The sequence below is a fragment of the Periplaneta americana genome, chromosome 7 (genome assembly GCF_040183065.1).
Source record: "Periplaneta americana isolate PAMFEO1 chromosome 7, P.americana_PAMFEO1_priV1, whole genome shotgun sequence".
Classification (NCBI taxonomy): domain Eukaryota; kingdom Metazoa; phylum Arthropoda; class Insecta; order Blattodea; family Blattidae; genus Periplaneta; species Periplaneta americana.
In genome coordinates this window covers 172560163-172586200 of record NC_091123.1, presented here as the reverse complement: position 1 = coordinate 172586200, position 26038 = coordinate 172560163, and the positions used below count along the sequence as shown (strand labels likewise).

The following is a 26038-nucleotide window of genomic DNA, read 5'->3' as shown; positions in this document are numbered from 1 at the left end:
ACTCAAAAGTCAAATTTCCTCCGTCATATGTATATAGAGTGTCCCAAATTGATGTATACACATTTTGAAACACTATTTCTCAGCAACGAGATGAAACAGAAATATGATTTTTGCGGTTTTGTATTCTTCAAGCCCGTACATATTCAAAATGGCCCCCTTCTGCCACAGTACACTCCCAATGACGACATACAACAGAGCGACATACCAGCTGAGTTGTTGCTAATGGAATATCATTACAGGCATGTTCAGTCTGAACCCTCAGTTCCTCCAGTGTTTGTGGTTTTGTGGCATAATACTGTGTCCTTTAGAGCTTCCCGTAGGTAGAAGTCTGGAGGGGTTAAATCCGGAGATCGAGACAGGAACTCCGGAGCACTTTCTCTTAGTCCTATTCATTTCTGATTGAGTACGCAATCGAGAAAATTCCTCACATCGACATGAAAGTGAGCTGGAGCCCCATCTTGTTGAAAGTAAAACCAATTTTCATTCTCAAAGAGGTCATTAAGACTTGGAATCGTGATTTCCATCATTTGCAGGTATTTCTCACCTGTGATAGTCCCTTAGAAGAAATATGGGCCAATTCCTTTGATAGACCACACCATACTGTTACTCGTGGAAGATTGATTGCCTTTTCTTGAAAGACGTGTGGATTTTCGTTAGCCCACTGCACACAATTGTGCCATTAAGTTTAAATGTGGCTTCATGTTCTAGAACCACTTACAAAATTCGTCACCTATCTGGGTCATCGTCATTTAGTGTGTGGGCAAGTCTTGGAATGTAAGGCTTCCATTTTTGAGCTCGCAAAATTCGATGAACAATGAATTTGCTGATACCAATCTCACGAGAACATTGCCTCATTGACTTCTTTGGGGATTGTGCGAAAGCCTGCATGACTGCATCAACACTCTCGTTATCGGTGGAAATTCTCTTTCTTCTGCACCGCCCTTTCAACACATCTTGCACCATTCCGTCGACTTCAAACTTGTCTCGGATTCTTGTACTGTGCTCCAACCACGAGAAAGTCTCTGCAGGATGAAAGGCAGCGGGGTAATGCTGTGAATGAATGTTGATGTCATAAGATGTCATAAGGTCACACACGTGGGTACTCGTATATCTATTGGCTTGCTCTCACAGCACAAAGAATAACATTGATACACACATGTTTGTACTATCCTAGTTACAAAATTAGATCACTGTTAATCTCCTGGTCTTTTAATCTCTCCATACAGGAAATAACAAATGCAGGAGAGCGCATAGTTTTTAAACTGACATTATAATGATAATATTATCTATCTACTTCGCTCCAGTAGATGACGCAATAGTAAGCACATTTCTTTCACGGTTGATCTCCTGGATGGAGAACAGTAATAATTAACCTTGTTGGTGGTTGTGTTCCAGATTCAACCCTCCAACATTGTTGAACCTCAACAACATTCTCCACTTTCCAATAACATTTCAGTATCCACTTACGTTCATCGAACAATAATTGCACTGCTATGTTTGTTTATAAATAGATGAACATGTTTCCATGTTTTCCACTGCCTCCTGAATCATAAACCTCAAAAATCGTATTTCTATCTGATTTCTTTGTTGTGGAATAGTATTTCAAAGAGTGTGTACATCAATTTGGGACACTTTGTGTGTCATATACAGAGCATTCATTTTTGTCTTCCTCCACTCACGGATTTCGAGCAGATGTGGCACATCACAATGTCAAATTAGGTGAAGTCAGACAGTTTTCACATATTTTATAATGTAGCTGCATAATTTTAACGAGTTTTGGTTGGTATTTTGAGGTATAGTATATTGAGTGAAAACAATGTTGTATAATAGTTTATAACACAGTAAAATACAGTATTGTCTCAGTATAATGGATTTCAGTTTTGTGTACCTACATATTTTAATTCCCGCACTGAAATCCTATACATGATATTACAAAGATATTAATTAGTTTTTCCTACCTTATTTTATCTGTTGTTGATTGCAGATTTTGTGTACTATGTGTATCTCTTTTTATTTTAAACGTGTTGACTAGGAAGATAGTATTGTATGTAAAGTGTAGCATCTGGCCTGCATATGATTTTTGTCCTGCGTTGTTTCTAACAAAAATATTGATTCTCATGTCATTGAGTAGACTTCAGTACCTTGTAGAAGATAAACTATTAGAAAAGCAAACAAAAGTAAATTTTAACTTAAATAATTTCTTTGTGTTACAATTCTGTGTCCGGGAGGAAAAAGGTCTTAAGTAAAAATTTTATACTTTTCAGGAGAGCAATAGAAAGATTGAAATTGGTTTCAATTATAGAGTTTTTTAATGAAGAGGTTTTTGCTAGATATTATTTGTTTATATTTCTTCTAAAATAGGTAATATTGCTCATTTAACAATTTTCTTGATTATTTCCAAAAATAGCCGCACTTAAGGCTTTTGAAGACTAGAACCCAAACTGAATAGACCTTTTTCATGTCAAAATAAATGAGAAATGTAAATTATTAGGAATGCAAAATGGGTCTTAAACAATATAGGACTGTTTACCCTGGTGTTTAAAGTTTTAAAAGGAAAGGGCATCAGTATGTGATAAATGGCTAAAATACAAGTTAGACCTTTTTAATAGGGAGTCCCGCACCGTGGCATTGCGGTCTAAGGCATCCCGCCTAGGACTCGTGTTACGAAATGCGCGTTGGCTCGAGCCCTCATGGGGAAAGAAATTTTCTCATGAAATTTCGGCCAGTGTATGGGACCGGTGCCCACCCAGCATCGTGATGCACTTGGGGAGCTATGATAGGTAGCGAAATCCGGTTGCGAATACCAGCTATAACGGCTGGAGGCTCATCATGCTAACCACGCGATACCTCCATTCTGGTTGGATGATCGTCCACCTCTGCTTCGGCATGTGGGCGTGAGGCCAGCAGCCAGCTGGTTGGTCTAGGCCCTTCACGGGCTGTAGCGCCACAGATTATTATTTTTAATAGGGACGCATGGAAAGTAAACATGTGATGTTTGTAAGGAATAAAGTATTAAATATTCTTAAGTCCTTTATTCTGTGTGTGCTCGATTCAAAAAGTACTTAGGACATTTGGTAACGCTCTATAAATCCGGTCAGGAGTCTTATTTGACCTTTACTGTTTTACTAGATTGTAGAGAATTGTTTCCGCTTTCAGAATATATAAAAATCTCATTTTCACAAAAAATTGACTCAAGACCTTTTTCCTCTCAGCCACAGAATTTTAAACTTGAGTGATATATATTCATTGCAGTTTTGTATAGGCTTAGTGGGGGTGTTGAGTTTATTGACTCTTCAGTGGACTGTAAACACGTGTAGTATGTTGTAGAATAACTCTGCATACATATCAGCCAGAGTCACAATTAGAGCTAAACTCTGCATGATATAATGTAAAATCAAAGCAACTTTGTATGGATAAAACTTCCGTTTTTTATTATAACGTACATTTCAAAATGAAGTATAAATATTTTCTGATGCACATTATACTGAGATTTCAGTGAATAATTTATAGAAAAAGATAAATACTGTCCTATGCCGCTCCACATGTTGAGGTGACTTTTGACACTTGCTTTTTTTTCTCCTCAACTTTCTCTTCTTGTGGAATGAAATCGGACACATAAAAGTGTTTAAAAATATTCACTCATCATAAATCAGTAGTATACATATTACTGTATGAAAAAGTCAGTGAAGAAAGACACATTTTAACAAAACCTCGAAGACGAACAGTAGCACATTTCCAATTGTTTAGAAGAACATGAATGTCTCATTGAACATCTCAACAAATTGACCTTAACAATAATAAAACTTCCCAATATGTAACAAAGGAAATTTTAAACAAACAGCAGCATCTCCTCTGTGGGATACCAAACTCCGATAATAGGAAGAATAATAACATTGGAGCACTTTGAGAAGCTAGAGAAAGAATAATGCAAATCAACTTTTAATTGTCATTTGACGATGATGACTCATCGGAATACAATAAACAGAGATAGGTTTTTCACTGAGAAATGAGATGGTGTCACCAGTAACTAAGTTAAATGAATGAAAAATTACAATTAAGTCCAATTTCATATCAGAATTAAAAAAAGTTTAACATTGTAACACAACACAATGATTGAACCCACATGGATTTAAGAATTGTTGACCATTTCTTAGTTATAATGAATTTCAATGCTGAATAACGTTTGGAGTTGAAAGTATTAAGGGAAGTGATGTTGATGCTGGTAGTAGTTGAAATGGTAGTGATAATACCAGTAAGGCTTAAGACAGAATGGGACATTAAAAATGGCACACTTGTTCAAGATAGGAAACTTAAATTCCATTATAAAAATGGCGAGTTAAGGTATATTATCGAATGAATGGTTCATAAAACTTTCAGTAAAAGATACAGAGAAGAATTTACAATAGAAAGAGAAAAGGTAATTTCAGAAAATGTATTTTCGGAATAAGATGAATGGCGAATCTTCAGGAAAACGAAACTCTTTACTAAGCTAAGCTAACAAGGTAACTCATGTCAAAACCTCTCCTCAAACTGTGCATAGTTAGATCTCTCCAGAAGAAGTATAAAAAAAATAAGCTGGCCTGTATTAACTGTAAGGTTGTGAAAACTTGCCTGGAATATTACATTCAGAAACAACTTGGAGAGAATAGTTGAATCACTTTTTTTCTTCAGTCTCTATTCTGGCATGTGATGTGCAAGATACGACCATGTACACAACGTACTGACTGTATCAGCTGAGCGAACATTATCCATTTAAGGCCGAGATTTACTCAATTTTTCGATCATCTTTCATTCAGGTTTCAGTTTTGCAACGTTACAGTTAGCATAGGCATCTAATTTTTTATATTTATTTTTTGTAAACATCTCAGTTTGAGAGGAGTTTTCGACATGAGCTCTTTAATAGTTGCCTTGTAAGTGAATCGGGGTCAGCTGTTCAAGTGAAAAGTATTAGGAAAATCTGTGGTCTCTGAAAGAGAAAGATATGTGTTAAGATAACATTTTGTAGTAGTTCGGTAGCTAGAAAAGAGCTTTTAGCACAGTCTACTATATACAGTCACGAAGCTTGAGTTGTTGAGGGTGCTAGAAACAATAGACTGTGCCAGTACTATTTCGCATTGTCTGTAATGAGGCAATATTAGCAAACCTAGTGGTTAGCAACTATCTACAGATGCATATTTACTACGTATTGAGCTTCGTGACTGTATATACTAGACTGTGCTATTACTGTACTCATTCCAATGGATAAGGTAAAGTGTAATGCATATGCTGAGGAATATCATAATGTAGGTTTTGCATTTTGGAAATTGTACTTTTTAGTAATAAAAAAATTCATTTCGTTTTCATGGTAAAGTTACAGTTTGGATAAAGACAAGTATGGAGGCAGGTCTGTAATGGTTACAGGATTGGATGCCGTTTTGGGATACAAGAAACTTTGTGTTTATTGACAATACCGTGAATAAAGTCCTACATACCAGCATTCTCAGTCAGCCAAAAGCAATATGCAATTAAACAGGGAACTTAGAATTGTTAATGATTATCAACTCTCGTCGTCAAAATGTTCACAATTCCACCACAATCTCCAGATTTGAATGTTACTGAAAATCTGTGATCAGTGTTGGAATAGGTATAACAAAAATGACTTAGGGAGGGGAGATTACTTATGAAGAATGGCATAAAATTATTTCTTCATACTGTCAGAAGGTGGTTGGCCTAGAGCTTTTGTATTATATGGAAGTATACCAGAAAAAGACAGGATGTTCATAATTATTTTTCTTACAATCTTTACTTTAAAATTTATGAACTCTACTTCGTGTCAACATTTTGTTTTTCATTGTTTTATATTTCACTTTGCATAAAGTTAATAGTCACGTGCTTTAAAAATCTTGTAAATTATTTGTACCTCTACCTCCCCCCCCCCTTCCCTTATCATTCTGATCTTAATAAATTTCTTGAAGAGTAACTCTTCTCGGGTCCTCAGCCAGGTGAGTTATTCTACATCAAATGCCGGGAAAGCCTCAAGTCATACAAATTTCTTGAACTGTGGTCTGTGAGTTACCTTACTCATTTTTATTGTAAATCTATATAAAGTAGCTCTCTAAGGTATTTCTGTTAACACATGAGTCACAACCCATTTTACACACCTAGTTGCGTAGCTATCTTACAAGTGATTCAGCAATATAGAAGAGAAACTAATAGTCTTTACTAATATTAGAACTTAGAAAATAGGTTGAAAGCCTCTGCAAGTTTCGATATAGGAACCAGTGGACCAAACAGATTCTGCAATCTTCACTTTTACAGCTGAACTTGAGACTTAGTCATCTAATAAATATTTTCCTTATTCTAAACACTGGAGTTTTATAGCTTCTGAAGGTCTTAGTTTTTTTATATTGTGGTTTTAATTATTGCAGGAGGAGAGGGAAAGACAGAGACAGAGAGAACGTGAGCGAGAGATGCGGGAGGAGGACAGAAAACGACGAGATGAAGTTATGAGACAGAGAGTGATAGAAAAGAGACAAAGAGAAGAGGCTATGAGACTAGAACGGTGAGTGTTTCAGATTTAATAGTGTCACTTGGCTTACTATCAGTATTGGTTTAACCCAGTGGTTGCCAAACACCACGAAATTGTGACGTAATAGAAATGCAACCTGCACACCACTGGCGCATGGAGAGGGGTGAAGTGGGTATCTCCTCAGGTAATGCAATGAATAACAGTGCAGAGACCAAAAAACAAAAACAATATAATATTCTTCTACTTATTAACTACACACACTTTTTTTCCATGTTATCTTTTATCATCCTATTCATTATTTTTGTATTATTAATAAAATAAAATATAGTTTCTTATTTACCATAAAAAGAACGTGTACTTCACATTTGCAGATATTTTAAATTAGAAAAACTTACCAGGCTGGTCACGAAGTTGTAAATTACACTATACACTTAAAAAAAAAAAAGTCGAAGTATTTTACCCCGATGAAGACATAGAAGCCGATAATTTTTAATTGTTTGTTTATTAATGAAATATTCAAATTACAGTACATACGTCGGAAAAAAAGTCGAAGTATTTTACCCCGATTAAGACATAGAAGCCGATACTTTTTATTGTTCGTTTATTAATGAAATGTTCAAGTTACAGGTAAGGGTGTGGTAGTCTTCAGAACAAGAAGAATAATGACAATGCACATTGTTCTTTTATACTTCATTTAAAATTTTGCAACAAATTAAGTATCTCATATTTTTTCCATCTGCACAAAAGAAATATTTTTGCTCCCATGCTCCTTAAAATTAAGTTTTTACATATTATCTGTTTCTGTTTTGGAAAAGACATCGAAACATAATATTATCCTACACACTTGTAACATCACATGTGTACGTCCGCTGCTGATAAATGTCTTGTCTTATATCGAAGTGAAGGCTGTAAACAGAGGATGGAGGTATGATCCCATGGTTACACTTGAGTGGAGGCAGGAGCACGTGTCGCGACACAGCTTTTGCCGATCACTAGTTTAACCCAACATATCTATAGCTTGAAAATAATTGCGTGAGAAAATTGAGAACTTTGAGATTCTGGTCATATCATTATTACCTCCATCCAAAAGTTGTCCGAGAATCAATGCTAATCTGTGCGAGAGCAATCTTTTATTTCCTTTAGGTAAAGTTATCAATTTATTGGAATTTACAACATTTCTGAGTTTAAAATAGTGAAACTGCTTGAACTTAAAATGATGCTGAAAGATGGTGTAAAATAAAATTATGCAAATTGTCTCATTGCATCAGTTCGACTACGAACCTGATTTAATCAGTAGTGGACAAATATTTGTGGTATGAGGGCTATTCAGAAATCAACTTTCAATTGGCTACAAAAAAAACACGAACAATGTTACAAACTATATGCCTGGAAAACGTTCCTGGATAGTGACACTATTTTTCAACATAGTCGCCATATAAATTCAAGCACTTGTCATAGCGTCGGACTAGCTTGTGTATTCCTTCTCCGTAAAAGGACGCCGCCTGTGTACTCAGCCAGGTTTTCACTCCGCACATGAGCTCCTCGTTGTCATTGAAGTGCTGAGTTGCTAATCAGTTCTACATCGTGGGAAAGAGGTGGTAGTTGCTCGGTTCCAAGTCTGGACTGTAGGGGGATGTTCGAAAGTTTCCCATGTGTACTTGCTAGCAGCAGTATGGGGCCTCGCATTGTCATGGAGAAGAATGACATCCTTATAGAGCAATCCGCGGCGTTTGTTTTGTATTGCTCTCCGAAGCTTCTTTGAGTTTCACAATAAACATCTGCTGTTATTGTGGTCCCAGGCACCATAAACTTTGTCAACAATACTCCTTTTTCATACCAAAAAGCTGTAGCCATCATCCTTCGGTTCGAGAATATTTGTTTGAATTTTTTTGGCTTGTTCGGGGATTGGGTGTGCATCCACTGCTTAGACTGTTCTTTGGTCTCAGCATTCACGAACTGTACCCATGTCTCATCTCCTGTCACGAATCTGTCCAGAAATTGATCACTATCATTGTGGTAACGATGAAGGAACATTAAGGCCGAGGTCATTCTCTGAGCTTTATGCTGGTCAGTGAGATGTTTCGGCACCCATCTTGCACAAAATTTGTGGAAACCTAATCTTGCTGTAACAATTTCATAGAGACTTGTCCTTGAACTTTGTGGGAAATTTTCAGAGTTCAGAAATTGTGAAATGACGTCTTTCACACACAGTTTGTTCAATTTGTTGAACAAGTTCATCAGTCATAATTGAATATCGTCCTTGAACTCCCTCATTGTGAACATCTTCACGCCCATTCTTAAATTTTCTGCATCAGTCCTGTACAGTTTGGTTTGGAATGAAACGGGTTACATCAGCTGCTTGTCTATGCAGGTGACGTGAATATGTTAGGAGAAAATCCACAAACGATTAGGGAAAACACGGGAATTTTACTGGAAGCAAGTAAAGAGATAGGTTTGGAAGTAAATCCTGAAAAGACAAAGTATATGATTATGTCTCGTGACGAGAATATTGTACGAAATGGAAATATAAAAATGGGAAATTTATCTTTTGAAGAAGTGGAGAAGTTCAAATATCTTGGAGCAACAGTAACAAATATAAATGACATTCGGGAGGAAATTAAACACAGAATAAATATAGGAAATGCCTGTTATTATTCGGTTGAGAAGCTTTTATCATCCAGTCTGCTGTCAAAAATCTGGAAGTTAGAATTTATAAAACAGTTATATTACCGGTTGTTCTTTATGGTTGTGAAACTTGGACTCTCACTTTGAGAGAGGAACATAGGTTAAGGGTGTTTGAGAATAAGGTGCTTAGGAAAATATTTGGGGCTAAGAGGGATGAAGTTACAGGAGAATGGAGAAAGTTACACAACACAGAACTGCACACATTGTATTCTTCACCTGACATAATTAGGAACATTAAATCCAGACATTTGAGATGGGCAGGGCATGTAGCACGTATGGGCGAATCCAGACATGCATATAGAGTGTTAGTTGGGAGACCGGAGGGAAAAAGACCTTCAGGAAGGCCGAGACGTAGATGGGAAGATAATATTAAAATGGATTTGAAGGAGGTGGGATATGGTGATAGAGAGTGGATTAATCTTGGGTCAGGATAGGGACCGATGGCGGGCTTATGTGAGGGTGGCAATGAACCTCTGGGTTCCTTAAAAGCCAGTAAGTATTAAGTCCCGTACAGCACCATCACTCATCATGTTGCCATAAATACGACACAATCGACGGTGAATCTCAGCAGCGTTAACTCCTGTATGAAGAAATCGAATAACCAAACGGACCTCACAACTCGCGGTACAAGTAATCGCGTCCATTATCAACAGCTGTTTCTCACAGACTACTGAACGGAAATGAGTGACGATGCATGAGAGCATTATTACGTTTTTACTTGTGGCCACTGCGCAAGCACCATCTTCCTGCAACGATCTAGCAATCCACAATTGACAATCGGAAGTTGATTTCTGAATAGCCCTCATATAATATATGCATTGTAACTTTGTTATAAGATAGCGAGGTATAGCACTCTGTGTCAGCTACTCTAATGAGCTGGTTCAATTTGAAGCCTCGCAAGATTAAATGTCGCCATGCTTCTATTCCCCAGTCACCGTGTTTTCAGTGGTTGGATTATAAAGCATGTCACATGTTTGCAGTAGTGATTGTGTTGCTTGTTGTTTGAACTACTAATATTGGCTAGTTGAAAATATGATATTGTGCTGTATAGTGTTAAAGTACGATTTTTCTCTTGAAATGATACGGAAAACTGTGTTTAATTGTAACACTATTTTTTTTAATACATACAGTGCAAAGTGTACTACAGTTCATAGCAAAAATGAACTTGTTTCCATAATGTTGTAAGAGGTATACGGTATATAATGCAAGAATTCCCCAGTTTCTCTACTAAGGAGAGGTGGTGTGTTGGATCTATTGAAGTAGGCCTAGGGGTTCATTTCCCTTTCCTTCCTCCTCTTTCTACTTTTCTGTTCCTGGTGCTGACCTGCTGTGGTACTAAAATCGTCCTCCAGTGGCTTAAGGAGGGAAAGTTGGTGATCAACAAGATCTCCCAGCTAGGTCCAATGGACCCGTCGACCAACAGCAGGTGTGGTCCTCCAGACATTCTGGGGGTTGTGTGTGAATGAAGTAGCCACCAAAACGTTAAAATATGGTGTTCACTTAAATCGGCTACAACTTGCCATTTTCACACCAAGAAATGGATTCGGAACATCTCAAAATCTGTGCTTCAGTGGCTGACCATGATAATATCTTTGAAAAATATTGAAGTGCAAGAGGTCAAATGACTTTTTTGTCAAACGCCTGGCATTAGAAAACAACAACAAAATCCTTATGACTAACCCTTCCACATCTAGTTGTTTCATTTATGGAATTACATTAATTCGAGATGACTTCAGTTTGTGATCCAATTATATATTATGTTTACCTGTTTATGATGGTCACCATATCGTAGAACTAGGTAACTTGATTTTTCATATTTTGTGACAACGCCTATTTACTTATTTATTGCACTAAGGAATATGTCTCGTTTTCTGTTACCCAGATCCTGGATTACATTTTGTGCGATTTTTGCTATGCTATAAAATAGGTAACTAAAAAACGCAAATTTCGAGTTACCTAGTTCTTGCATTCAGGCGACGATATAATGTCAAGATAAAATTTCTCTCTCTTTTTCTTTCTTTATTGCTGTAATTTATTTTGTTATCGCTTTTGAATAAACTGTAAAGTAGTTCCTACTCCATTTATCCATCTTTTTACTACTTACTGCCTTGTAGTTCTGCTTTTACTTTATACAATGTAGTTGCAATACTAGTGCTTTATCCAGTTTCTGCAGCATATGCTGAAGCTGTGCTTGGGCTTGTGATAATGGTTTTTTCAGAGATTTTCCCCAACTGTAATGCGAATGTGCAGTAATCCTCGGACTCATACCATCCCAGTATCATCTATTACAAATTCAGCTGGTAGTTGAAAATTGTGCACTTGATACAGCATCAATTAATAACTGGTGAAGAAAGTTTTATCAGGTACTTGTGATTTAAAAAGAGAATGTAGAGCTCAGGGGCGAATGCTAGTCACAAAAATTAGGCTTGCTCTTTTATTCATAGGAGAAGATGGGAGGATATAATAATTCATAATTAATACAAATAATCAGATCCACATAAATAATTTATTTTATAATTATAAAATCATTATGCGTCATGGATCATATTTGCTTATCAGATGTAGAAGTTCGATATAATATATATAACAAACATGGCCAACAAAACAGTTTATTTAGTTTTTCGACCCTGCCAACCAATGCATATTGTTGTATTGAGCTCCACTGAACAAGTGCAGATATTCTCTATAATGTGTCTTCTCTTAAATAGTCCTTCGGGAAAATGGATTTAATAATAAGGTTTCAATGACACAATTCCGAACTCATTGCAGTACTTCAAATTAATGTTTAAGAATTAATAATACATGCAGCAGCTAACATATGTATTCCGCTCATACAGTTACATTGCACAGCACATTCCCGCTGTCAATACTGGTCTGTGTAACGTTAAATAGTCGTTGGTGTAGCTCTCGGACCAGAGCTTCAAACACATAACAGAAACATATGCGCCTAGGACGGACCAAGGAGGAAGGCATTTGCGCGCACATGATATTCTCGCTATTTCTACGTCTCTCCTGTAGCTCCGAGAAACGAGCAAGCATCGCGACACTTGCGGTGTGCAACCTGCGGATGGTATTGCGCCTATACTGTATTCCAAAAATCAAAATAAATTTTAGTGTACGTAATGCCATTTTGAGAAATACACATTCTACGAAAATATTGGGCTTGCGCAGCAAGCATAGCATGCCCTGAGAAATAGCCCCTTGTAGAGCTGTATTTCATTTACAATGAATTTGAGGAATTCGATCTCCTTACACTTCTGATAGCTTACATGCCCTGTATATGGTGGAGGAAATATTCGACTCTTATTGCAATTGGTAATGTTTTAGCTGAATTGTCTTGTTTTGAGACATTATGTGCCTTTCATTGTAATTGGTAGTTAGAGGTAAACAAGAAATAACCGCTCTGTTTCAGAATATATGTGTTTTTATGTTTGGTTAATATGTTCACCTGTATTTCCTTTTTTGTTTTGCAGGGAGAAGGAGAAGCTTCGTATTGAGAGAGAGCGTATAGAACGTGAGCGTAATGAATTAATGCGCATGGAGAGAGAACGTCAAAGATTAGAGCGGGAGAGATTAGAACATGAGAGGGAGGAGCTTAAACGTCAGCAAATGAGGTGATTTGAGTAGCATTTTAGTAATATTTTCATTGTCTCTTTTTATTGACCAGAAAGTATCTTTCATGATCTTTGTGGTTAATTGTGAAGGTCCTAGTTATAAATATTTTTAAGTTCGTGGTCGTCTCTTCATTTTAATAGTACACTATGCAACGAGCCTATAATGGTAGTAATTAAGACGCAAGTATGTTTGTTTATGAAACAAGCGCGAGTTTCATAATTTTCATACGAGTGTCTTAATTACCATTCTAGGCAAGTTTCATACGACTTTTTATGCTCGACCATATTTCTAACTTGAAATTATTCAAAAGTAGGTCTTGTTATGGTTATGTAATTGAGTAGCGAACTGACCTAAATTGTGAGATGTGCGCAAGCGCGAAAGTATTGATTTTTTCCGAGGCCGAATGTCATTGACCTTGATATAACGTAGAGAATAAGATGAACATTAGTCTTGATATAACCTGGAAATTGATTTAGAATTGAAAAACGAGATGACAAATTGAATTTATTTGAATATTATTTACAATTAACGCTAATTATTATAGTAACAGAACATAACCTTCTGCGACAGTATTGGATTTCCAGCCTCCATGACTTTTCGCTAATTGTCTTTTGATTGCATATCCGAGAATAACCGATACTTGCGGTTTTATAATGGTACAATCAGTACAATGGTGATTTCTCATTGGCTGAACAACTGAATTATAATGAATAGGTGTACTTTAATGAGGTGCATTAAAGGGCTACTACCAGGTGTATAATTACTACATTTCGGCATGGTCGAGCATAAAAGTATTTTATTTGATTTTATGTTAGAAGCTTTGTTCTAGATGATTTGAGAGATCCATACTTGTCTTCCGTAAATAATATTTGAGGTTAACTGTTTGTTGGAAAGCCAAAAGAAATCAGAATGATAACTCGTAAAAGCACATATCCGTATGGGAATGTTTACAAGAGAAGTAAATTATGTACTCTTAAAGATTATCTATCACCTTACCTTTATGCAGTATTATGTGCCTACAAAGATTATATTACCTAATTATTGTAAAATTTGTCTTATTGCATCAGTTCGACTACGAACCTGATTTAGTCACTAGTGGGCAAATGTTCATGCACTATAATGTATGCATTGTAACTATAACATATCACACCCTTAGAATAATACTGTCTTAACTCCCAAAAATTGAGTTTTGTAATCCTTATTTAATCCTCTATCAAACAGTAGAACTGTAGTGTCTCTATGTTCAAGGGCAAAGTCTGCAGGACTGATACTGATACTTTGTAATCCTGATTTTTCATGACTTTGATCTTGCATTTGTTCAAAACTAACTTTTGGTACTTAATGGCAGTATTATTTTAAGGGTGCGATATGATCAGCGAGGTATAGCACTCTGTGTCAGCTACTCTAATGAGCTGGTTCAATTTGAAGCCTCGCAAGATTAAATGTCGCCATGCTTCTATTCCCCGATCACCGTGTTTTCGGTGGCCGGATTATAAAGCATGTCACATGTTTGGAGTGGTGATTGTGTTGCTTGTCGTTTGAACTACGAATATTGGCTAGTTGAAAATATGATATTGTACTGCATAATATTAAAGTACGATCTTTCTCTCGAAATAATATGGATATCTGTGTTTTGTTGTAACACTGTCCTTTTTTTTAACACATACAGTGGAATAGTCCACACCTGTGAAGTAACGGTCAGCGCATCTGGTCACGAAACCAGGTGGCCCGGGTTCGAATCCCGGTTGGGGCAAGTTACCTGGTTGAGGTTTTTTCCGGAGTTTTCCCTCAACCCAATACGAGCAAATACTGTGTAACTTTCGGTGCTGGACCCCGTACTCATTTTACCGGCATTATCACCTTCATATCATTCAGACGCTGAATAACCTAGGTGTTTATACAGCGTCGTAAAATAACCCAATAAAATAAAAAAAAATACAGTGGAATGTGTACTACACTTCATAGTAATGTCCAAATAAAAATGTGGTAAAAGATATATTGTATATAATGCAAGAATTCCCCACTTACAATGTCTGATGTATTTTCATAAAGTAAAAATAGTGCTGAGTTTTAGTGTCAGCAATGCTGTTACAACTGAACATGCACTCCATGTAGTTTAACACAGTGGTATTCAATATTTTTTACCAATGTACCCCCTAAATGATTTTTTTTTTACCTTCGCACCCCCAAACTGCATTGTAATTATATGAGAAATAAAAAAAAAATGAAAATAATTTAAACTGAAATAATTAGCAACAATATAATAAAATATGTCAACAGTTTTACATACGCACTCAGTTGGTTAGTGGAATGTGTACCTCTTGAGACAAACCTGCCTACCCCTGGGGATACGCGTACCATAGGTTGAACACCACTGGTTTAACATATGTATTTTTATTTTTGTACATTAGGATTGCAGAAGTTTGTATTAGGTCAGTGAACTTAAATATTCCTCTTTGTTCATGTAACACTTGTATTCAAATAGATTAATCATGACCAAGCCTCGGATTTTTAGGTTTTAAAAAATTAAAATTAGGTTTTTTCAACCCATGTTTCAGGCTTTTTACGATTTTAAATCTTCTATTTAGGAATTTATAGGTTTTTACGGGGAGGGGGGAAATATAAGCAACATACTCTTAATATATCGCAATAACTATTAGTCTTCCTTTAAAATATTTGTTATTTTAGCCTAAGTCTAAAAAGTAGCCTAATGGTTCAGGTGGTGATAAAGTGTCTTATGGAACAATTTACCAATAGTGATACATATGATATGTTTAGAACACTGTACCTTGATTAAAATATTACACCCAAAAACTACTCATTTAATTACAGTATTTGCCCTTTCAGAATGGAAGGAGTCCATAATCGTACCTATCTTTAAGAAGGGGGACAAGACTAACGGCCGGTTTCACCAACCTTCGTTATCATTATAACGTCTCGTTAAATAATTTAATGACACGTTAGTCAGTTTTTGTGTTTCACCAAGTATCATTATTGCTAACGCATCTTTAAATTCATCGTTAATTTATTAGGACCTATTCGTCGGGTTAAAACAGTAACGATGCGTTAAGAAGTCAACAACATGGCGGACGTAATTATTCGATGATGAAGTTCTTTATTTAGAACTTCAACATAACGACGAACTTATATGTTGTAATAACACTCGGAATAATCATTTTGAAGATTTAAGTGATAAAGAATTCCACGAAAGCTACACATTAAGGAAATAAGTAGTAAGAATGATTCTAGAAGAAACTGGATACCGGTATACTGTATAGGTTAGAATACGACAGATAGAAATCACCCATTTAACGCCTCTTCAACAGATTCTTCTCGTTTTAAAATAATGTTGCGGGAAGTTTTGAAATAGTAATTGATGATATGAACGGGGTATCAAAAGCTGTATTGTCTAGATATGTGAATAAATTATCAGACGTACTACCAACATTACAATAGTCATTATTTCTATAGGCCTAATAAGCTTATAGCTAAATTTTATGTTGTCATAGACAACATAGATTGTGTACATGTTCCAATCGTATGGTATATCCTGGCAGTAATATAGCCAAAAGATTCTGCAATAGAAGATCCTATTTTTCCTTCAATATGCAAACAATTTCATAGGCCTATGTAACGCTCCGCATAGAAAAATTGTGGCTAAACTAGCGCTGAGGTAGTTTCCTTCGTACTCTGCTTATACACCTTGCACATACGAATCTGTGACAGGTTATGTTTGATTAGTTTAATTTTTTGTTATGCCTTGCATATACGATCAACTGCATTACCACAAAAAAATCCCTTATAAGTTCAACGATTTTCACTTTTACCTCAGAACTACCTCAGCGCTAGTTTATTGAAATTTTAATAGGTTAGAATACGACAGATAGGAATCACCCACTTAACGCCTATCCAACAGATTCTTCTCGGTTTAAGATAATGTTACGGTCTACACGGATAGCACAACATTCCAAAGGAGGATGCCTTTTAAATGAAAAGGGTGCAAAGAGATTTTCTTTTAGGAGACAATGGATACCCCTTAAAATCCAATTTAATGACATCTCTCCTGAATCCTGCCACACAAGCATGGCAAAATTGTTACAGGGTACTAATAAATCTGCATGAAATACAGTGGAAAAGTAGTATGCAATTTATGGAAGAGGCGATTTCCCGTCCTAAATTTAGGCCTAATATAACTGCTTAGAATGCTTTGTATATAATTAATTGTGGCATCAATTTTTAAGCTGTCGACCTTGTAGTCCGCTAAATTTTCTCAGATTTCCTTTAGAAGCTACAATTTAACTGCTCTACATTCCTATTATTTACATTTGGAAGCAGCTGTCTTTTTTTTTTAATTGCGGTATGACAACATACTGTATTTAGGAAGATGTTCTTAAAATTACTGCCTCTTACCCGTTTGCCTATGATTGTTTCTTCATGCCAAACAAAGTCAGCCATGATCATATGTAACCAATGAAATTCGCGATTTCGAAGCCATGGTCGTATGAAAAACAAAACATGCAAGATACAAGTACAAAATCCCCTCGTTAGTAAACGCCTGTTAATTTTAAAGATACGAGGCTTGGTGAAATAGTCAACTTTTAAAGATTCCGTTAAAATTAAACGATCCATTTGTTGACAAGTCGTTTGTGCTGATTTAAAGAAGCTTGGTGAAACCGGCCATAACTGTAATAACTTTCGAGGAATATCACGTTAGTTGACGTCGTACAAAATTTTGTCCAATATTCTTTTGAAAAGATTTACTACTACTACTACTACTGCTGCTGCTGCTGCTGCTGCTGCTGCTGCTGCTGCTGCTGCTGCTGCTACTACCACCACCACCACCACCACCCCCGCCGCCGCCTCCTCCTCCTCTTCTTCTTCTTCTTCTTACAAATGGCTTTTAAGGAACCCACAGGCTCATTACCACCCTCACATAAGCCCGCCATCGGTCCCTATCCTGTGAAATATTAATCCAGTCTCTATCATCATATCCCACCTCCCTCAAATCCATTTTAATATTATCCTCCCATCTACGTCTCGGCCTCCCCAAAGGTCTTTTTCCCTCCGGCCTCCCAACTAACACACTATATTATTATTGTTGTTATTATTATTATTATTATTATTATTATTATTATTATATTTTGTTAGTGATGTAGATGCCTTATGCAGTAATTTCAGAAACAAAAATCCAATGAATGAAAGTTAAGGTAAATTATTATTATTATTTCTCTCCAGATTTGAAGAGTCGCGTCGCTCTGTGAAACGTCCCTCAAGTGACACTCGAGAGACATATCCAGAAGACAGAAAACGTGTGGCAGCTGATAGACGGTATGATGGACCAGGACGTTTTGATGATGGAGCAAGGTACCAAAATGAGGACTGGTATGAGTTGGTTGTAGTGTTTGTGTTTACTGTGTAGTCATGCTGTGGATATTTAGGAGCACTACATTTGCTGAATTTTATAGAATTATTATTATTATTATTATTATTATTATTATTATTATTATTATATTCTTTTGAGAAGATTAACTCCGTATGTAGATGAAATTATTGGGGATCATCAGTGCGGTTTTCGGCTTAATAGATCGACTATTGATCAGATTTTTTGTATTCGACAGATAATGGAGAAAAAATGGGAGTATAAGGGTACAGTACATCAGTTATTCATAGATTTCAAAAAGGCGTATGACTCGGTTAAGAGAGAAGTATTATATGATATTCTTATTGAATTTGGTATTCCCAAGAAACTAGTTCGATTAATTAAAATGTGTCTCAGTGAAACATACAGCAGAGTCCGTATAGGTCAGTTTCTATCTGATGCTTTTCCAATTCACTGCGGGCTAAAGCAGGGAGATGCACTATCACCTTTACTTTTTAACTTCGCTCTAGAATATGCCATTAGGAAAGTTCAGGATAACAGGCAGGGTTTGGAATTGAACGGGTTACATCAGCTTCTTGTCTATGCGGATGACGTGAATATGTTAGGAGAAAATACACAAACGATTAGGGAAAACACGGAAATTTTACTTGAAGCAAGTAAAGCGATCGGTTTGGAAGTAAATCCCGAAAAGACAAAGTATATGATTATGTCTCGTGACCAGAATATTGTACGAAATGGAAATATAAAAATTGGAGATTTATCCTTCGAAGAGGTGGAAAAATTCAAATATCTTGGAGCAACAGTAACAAATATAAATGACACTCGGGAGGAAATTAAACACAGAATAAATATGGGAAATGCGTGTTATTGTTCGGTTGAGAAGCTCTTATCATCCAGTCTGCTGTCCAAAAATCTGAAAGTTAGAATTTATAAAACAGTTATATTACCGGTTCTTCTGTATGGTTGTGAAACTTGGACTCTCACTCTGAGAGAGGAACATAGGTTCATGGTGTTTGAGAATAAGGTGCTTAGGAAAATATTTGGGGCTAAGCGGGATGAAGTTACAGGAGAATGGAGAAAGTTACACAACACAGAACTGCACGCATTGTATTCTTCACCTGACATAATTAGGAACATTAAATCCAGACGTTTGAGATGGGCAGGGCATGTAGCACGTATGGGCGAATCCAGAAATGCATATAGAGTGTTAGTTGGGAGACCGGAGGGAAAAAGACCTTTAGGGAGGCCGAGACGTAGATGGGAGGATAATATTAAAATGGATTTGAGGGAGGTGGGGTATGATGATAGAGACTGGATTAATCTTGCACAGGATAGGGACCACTGGCGGGCTTATGTGAGGGCGGCAATGAACTTTCGGGTTCCTTAAAAGCCATTTGTAAGTAAGTATTATTATTATTATTATTATTATTATTATTATTATTATTGTAACATTGTTTTTAATTTTCAATTTAAATAATGTAATCTTACCTGATTTCATAGCTTATAACATAGACACACTATATTGTGATTGCATTGAGCAGCACAAATGATTATGGCATGTCTGAATTCTTGTTAGTGATCTAGTTATCCTAGAAGTTTTTAGTTTATTTAACAAGTTAATTGTTGATATATCAGCTGAAATGACGGTGTTGCAGTGGAAATTGGAGCATTTGGAAGCTCGTGATTTAAGCATTTCAAGATCGCACCGTGTCTCTTTTTCGACAGGTGTTAATGGCTGAAATTCAATCAACATAAAAAAAGCACAGGAAGCTAATAAGAACACTTAAGTTTCTTTTTATATCCAGAGAAGAGAGACCTTGTAATCTGTGCTCTTTATGACACACAATTGAATTCATAATTTTTGATTATGATTATTATTGAAAATGTCAGTGGTTAAATAAGCATACAGTTTCTAAGAAAGTGAAAGTTAGCACTAAATACGAATTTTCTTAGTTATCATGTTCTGAAAGTTTACAGTAATTTTAACTAGCTAGTTTGGTTGTATTATTGAAAGTTCTTTATCATGCTTTGTGAATTGATGGAATAAGTTACCGGTAACTCGACATTTGATTTAAAAAAAAGAGAGAGAGAAATTGGCGTTACCAATTCATGCATATAACCACTTTCAAGGTAGGTCTGAGGAGACTCAACTGCCTCCTAGTCAATCTGTAAACTAAGTCTGAGGTGAAAGAGAACGTGAAGCTGATCACTTGCCTCCACCTGTGTTAAGATCATACATGGAGGACACTTTGTCTTAATGATAATTGAGGGTAAACATTTTGTCCATATTCAGTAACTTTTGATGTAGGAATAACAGCTTTATAAAATCTGTTACACAGAATAAATAAATTTCAGAAAGTTGTAATTCTATCAGATTCGTGCCCCTCCATACAAGCAACAACTTCAGAAAGTGTTGAGGGCCATGAATTTAGAAAAATGATATATCATTTGGTCAGTTTAAAAAAGATCATTACTATACATTGGATTCTCTTACATTTCAATATACAGTAGAACTTGGTTATAGCGACCTCGTTTTGTACGACACCTCGCCTATAATGTCAAATATTCTGTGGTCCCAACTAATTCCCCATAAGACATATGCTTTTCTACCTTGCTTAATACGACAAACGTATATGCGTCTACCTCGCATTTTCAACCTCAGCTTAGAATAAGATTGTCTAAGAACCAAAGTATTTTAAGAAATATTTTGTTGAAATCTGGCGAATTATTTATTGTCCCCTTCTATCATAGACATCTGAAATGGAGGCAGATTTCCTTTAACCCTCCCCGAATTCATGCCATATTAACGGCACTTGCGTACGATCAGTTTCGGCCAGGTAGTTTTCACTAAGTGCATGCATTTTAGCGCAGTATGGCCACTAAAAGAAAAGTTTTAACGTTGGAAGAAAAAGTTAAAGTTATTCATCAAATTGAGAATGGAATTGAAAAAAAGCTGACGTGTGTCGTGAGTTTGGCCTAGTTAATTGCAGAGTTCAAACGATTTGGAAGAGCAAGGATAAAATTGTTGCTGCATTTGAACAGACTAGATCGAAGCTAGGGGAAGGAGCAGTGAAATTGTAACTGAAATAATGAATATAGAGCGTAATTTAGAAAGTGTGTTTTTGGGCAAATAGGAGGCAATAGAGTAAAATGACTGATTACTTGACTCCTAAGTAACGAAGTTTGGTGAGTATTGAACAAACTGTTTTAATACAGAATATTGGATTTATAATTGTACGTGTATTTTATTACGTTCATGGTAGGCTTAAAAGTGAATACCGTACATAAATCTAAAATAAGCTTAATTAAGTTCGTTATTTTTAATTTTCCACCTCACTAGATTGATAATATGAAACTTGGTTACAACACTTGTTTATAACAACATAATTTTTAAAGTCCCTTGGATGTCGTTATAAAAGAGTTCTACTGTACATGGAAATGAAATAGCAGATGCTCTGACAAAAAAGAGGTTCAACTATAATATAGAAACGAGGCCAGGCATTTTCTTTCCATTCTATAAAACAAATCATCGAAAACAAATTTCACTTCACCCAGAAAAAAAGAGATAGAGGAGAAAATAAAGGCAAATCATGAAAAAAATAAGAAATTGCGAAGAAAATTTACAAGCACAACGAAAATCTGCTGCCGCTTTGTTTAGAGTGGTGACAGGCCATGACTGTTTATCAAGACATCTGCATAGAATAGAAGTATTCAATACACTTTCCTGCATCCTATGTAACACCAATGAAGAAATGATATGCAGCTATAAAGGAAAAAGATACCTTAGTGCAGGCGTCTCAAGGCCAACGCATAAAAGTTGTTACAGAGAGCAAATGTAGATAGCGTAGTCAGCTGAAGAGATAAGCGCAATACCCGGAGATAGCCGATCGTTGATTATGTTACAAGCATGAGCGAGCTAAGTTGTTGTAACTGTCGCGGGAGAAATGCCACAAAGCTGCACTTTTGAGTTGTACTGTCACAATAGACGGTTGTTTTCGGAAGGAATTTCTTAAATAGTTTGCAGTAATAATAATAACAATAATAATAATACATTTATTTCCTAATATATCAATGAGTAAAAAGAAGACATCTGAAGCATGAAGAACCATACATGTTACGTAATTATTTAGGCACAAGGAACTGGCACCCTATCCCATTATCTCCTGGCCTAGTTTCTTCATAAGTGGTGCCTTGTTGGTATCACTTGTGAGGTTCAGGCCTGTTTTAGGACAGTTGACTAAACAACAATACTTCATTTCTTGTAAATGGCGTTTGGTATCGCTCTTTGTTTTTTAGTTTATACTATATTTAATTAAATAAAATTCAGTTAAATAATTATAATAAAATTACAATTAAACTTGTTACTTGTTAAAGTACGTATTCTTATGATATGCCAATATCAATATATTAATTACAATAATAGTTAAATATGTTTCGTAATGTTTTTAATAATTAAAAATAACCAAAACATCTTAGAAATTCATAAACAATTATTTTAAATTAGAACTATTCAAATCTTAAATCTAGTCTCAAATTCTTTTCTCAAGTCCTTCAGTACATCATTATATTTGTTACACTGGTCTTGATTCAAATTGGGTAACAATAAATTTTAGATTAATAAAGTGGTAACAGTTACCCCACTGAGACTTGCGACTCCCACAATTTCGCTTTCCCTATGAAAGCTTTTATTTCTTCATACATTTGCGGTAATAAGGACATCCTTTCCTCGGAGATGGACACAACATCGTAGCGGTTGCAGATATCTATTCAAACGTTGCAGTCAATGACGTCATCTGGAGATACACAAACTGCTCCCGCATCTTGTTCCACTCTTACATTAGAAAAGAGAAAGAGGAGGAACTGCTCTGAGAAGGCCCTATTGAGATGTCTGCCTTAGTGCAAAAGTGTTGGAATGAAAGAAGACTAATGGCTTAGTTGTCAAACATCTAGACATTGTACAGACACACATATTGAGCATCAAATGTGAGAGTATAGAGTAATGTATTATTTTTACCTGTTGGTGATTTTTCAATTGGTCAAACAAATCAAGACTGTTTTGGAGGTCTGTGTACTTATGTGTTCAGGTTCAATTTTTGTAAGCAGTCAAGGTGAGGTATTTTGTCTGTGCATGTTTTTGTATTAAAAATTAAATAAATACTTAGTATAAATTTCGTTTTGGAGACAAACTACCAGTAGCATTGAAATGCTTGTATGTTGTACCTGAACTAGGGTGCTCTTTGTTTCAGGTTTGAGCGAGGGCCAAGTTTTAGAGTACGTGATGAACGTAGACCTGAGGGTGATCACCGCAGTAAAGTTGTTGTGCGACACACAAGGGAAAGATACCCTGAATCAGGCAAAGGTGGGTTACATAGAAAATATTTACAGTTGCGAAATCGTCACTTCACTTGAATTGTTTGAAAAGTTTTGTTTCCAATGAAATTATGTATGGAGACATACATAATTGATAATAGGGACAATTAAAAGGTACACTGCTAGTGTAAAGGAGAGAGGAGAGAGAGAAAGAAAGAAATGGAGGGGTAAGGGGGAGGGGATTTTACTAAATCTTAAAATTCTGAAGCTATATTAATACATATTTTATGCTCGACCATGCCGAAATGTAGTAATTATACGCCTGGTAGCAGTCCTTCAATGCATGTCATTAAAGTATACCTATTCATTAAATATATATTATTTTAATGTACCGAAGTACATATGATATTTCCATGCAGATATTCTGCGTCATCATACGATGAAAGAGTAATGGAACGGAGAAAAATTCTCTCCGGCGCCGGGATTTGAACCCGGGTTTTCAGCTCTATGTGCTGATGCTTTATCCACTAAGCCACACCGGATACAACCCCGACGCCGGTTAGAATCATCTCAGACTAAGCTCCAACTCTTGGGTTCCCTCTAGTGGCCGCCCTCTGCACTACGTCATAGATGTCTATGAACGCAGGACCGAAGTCCACACATGTGCTTAGTGGATAAAGCATCAGCACGTAGAGCTGAAAACCCGGGTTCAAATCCCGGCGCCGGAGAGAATTTTTCTCCGTTCCATTACTCTTTCATCCTATTCATTAAAGTTCAGGTTTTCGATTATTCTCGGATATACAATCGAAAGACAACTAGCAAAATGTCACGCAGGCTGGAAATCCAATACTGTCGCAGAAGGTTATGTTCTGTTACTATAATAATTAGCGTTAATTGTAAATAATATTCAAATAAATTCAATTTGTCATCTCGTTTTTCAATTCTAAATCAATTTCAAGGTTATATCAAGATTAATGTTTATTTTACTCTCTAGATCATATCAAGGTCAATGTGGACATTTGTTTCTCGGAAAAAAATCAATACTTTTGCGTCTGCACACATCTCACAATTTACGAGATATTGCACAAGGTCAGTTCCGCTCCCCAGTCAGATAAGAATAACATGAATACTTATGAATAATTTCAAGTTAGAAATATGGTCGAGCATAAAAAGTCGTATGAAACTTGCCTATAATGGTAATTAAGACGCTCATATGAAAATTATGAAACTCGCTTGTGCTCGTTTCATAAATATACTCGCGTCTTAATTACTATCATTATAGGCTCGTTGCATAATGTACTATTACTAATTTGCATTAAAAAATTAAACATTTTCACATTTCATGGCTTCATTGCCAGATGCAAGGCACTAGACAACAACAACATTTTGGCTTCATATTTATAGCCTTGTTATGAAATTTTCAGAATGAAGTTATGTGACTTTTATCAAATTATGCTTGTAAGGCTCATTATACTTCTGGTATAAATGTCACAAGAATGTAAAGTTTTGTTTTGACTACTAGGTGTAATTTTTCATAAAATTCAGCAAGTTGATTCGAATATATAAAGGAGCAAACATATTATCTGTACTCGAAAATCAATTTTGTCACATATAGAGTGGTTAAAATAGTTTTCAAACCGGAATAGATAGTTGTGGGTACCAGGATGATTCTGAGTTGAGGAATTCATATAGTATGTACGTAGTAAGCAGGGTTGTTGTAATTTAACCCGACCCAAAAAAACCATATGGGTTTTTTTAAAAAAAAAACCCTTCAATAAAACCCAAAAAAACCCATATATTTATTTCTCGTAATTTAATCAACATACAAAATATTACAAAAAGATGCATCATATTTATTTACTATAACATTTTGTCAGCAGAAGCTATTAATTAGGTAATGTTTCATTATAAAGAAAAAATTACTTTCATCAACACGGTGTTTTATTGTAGAATGGTATTAATATTAACTACATCACAATTCAGTCCTTCTTAACATGTAGAAATCTTCACTAATTTCTCAGCTTTTTCCTCTCCTAACTTATTTCTTAACTTTGACCAAACAAGCCCATAGGTGGAGAAGATTCTCTCAATGGATGCAGTGCTGGCAGGGCAAGAAATTAAACTTTTCACAAAGCTAATAAATCCTGTTGGCAAGTTCCCCTTTTTTGTTGTTTTCAATTCCATTATTTTCCACCATTTTTTGGACTGAACTGTTGTACAACTGCGTTAGAAAACATAGTAGCAGGAAAATAATCAGAATCAGCAATCCTAAAAGACATAACACTTGTCACCCACTCTGGATGAATCTCTGTGAGCCAATTTTCTGCACTTTCCTCTTGATCTGCAGTTATTCTTGCCCCTCTGAATCTTGGATCTAACATATTAGCAAGGTAGTGGAAGGGCAGGCTGCCAACTTAAGAATATTTAATAATAATTTACCAATCTTTGCTTATTTAATTTACCAGTTTTTGCTCGTGAAGTAGTTCTTAGAATATGTTGGTGTTCTGAATCACTTAGTCACGAAATTGAACTATTTAATA

The 26038-nt window shown here is 35.9% G+C and overlaps 1 protein-coding gene and 1 non-coding gene across 7 annotated transcripts in view; one reads left to right on the top strand and one right to left on the bottom strand.

Moving 5' to 3' along the window:
* Positions 1-26038, top strand: part of LOC138703729 (scaffold attachment factor B2-like) — a 90518-nt gene that overhangs the window by 41367 nt on the left and 23113 nt on the right. For 5 of the 6 annotated variants that reach the window (XM_069831854.1, XM_069831850.1, XM_069831851.1 and 2 more), the window contains exons 12-15: positions 6408-6541; positions 12667-12807; positions 18044-18190; positions 23435-23547. In XM_069831854.1, the coding sequence (XP_069687955.1) occupies positions 6408-6541; positions 12667-12807; positions 18044-18190; positions 23435-23547 (535 nt within the window). The remainder of the gene's footprint in view (positions 1-6407; positions 6542-12666; positions 12808-18043; positions 18191-23434; positions 23548-26038) is intronic. The other variant, XM_069831853.1, reaches the window with a different exon arrangement.
* On the bottom strand, positions 23969-24040 carry TRNAY-AUA (transfer RNA tyrosine (anticodon AUA)). The gene has a single exon. It is a non-coding gene; the product is annotated as a tRNA-Tyr (tRNA).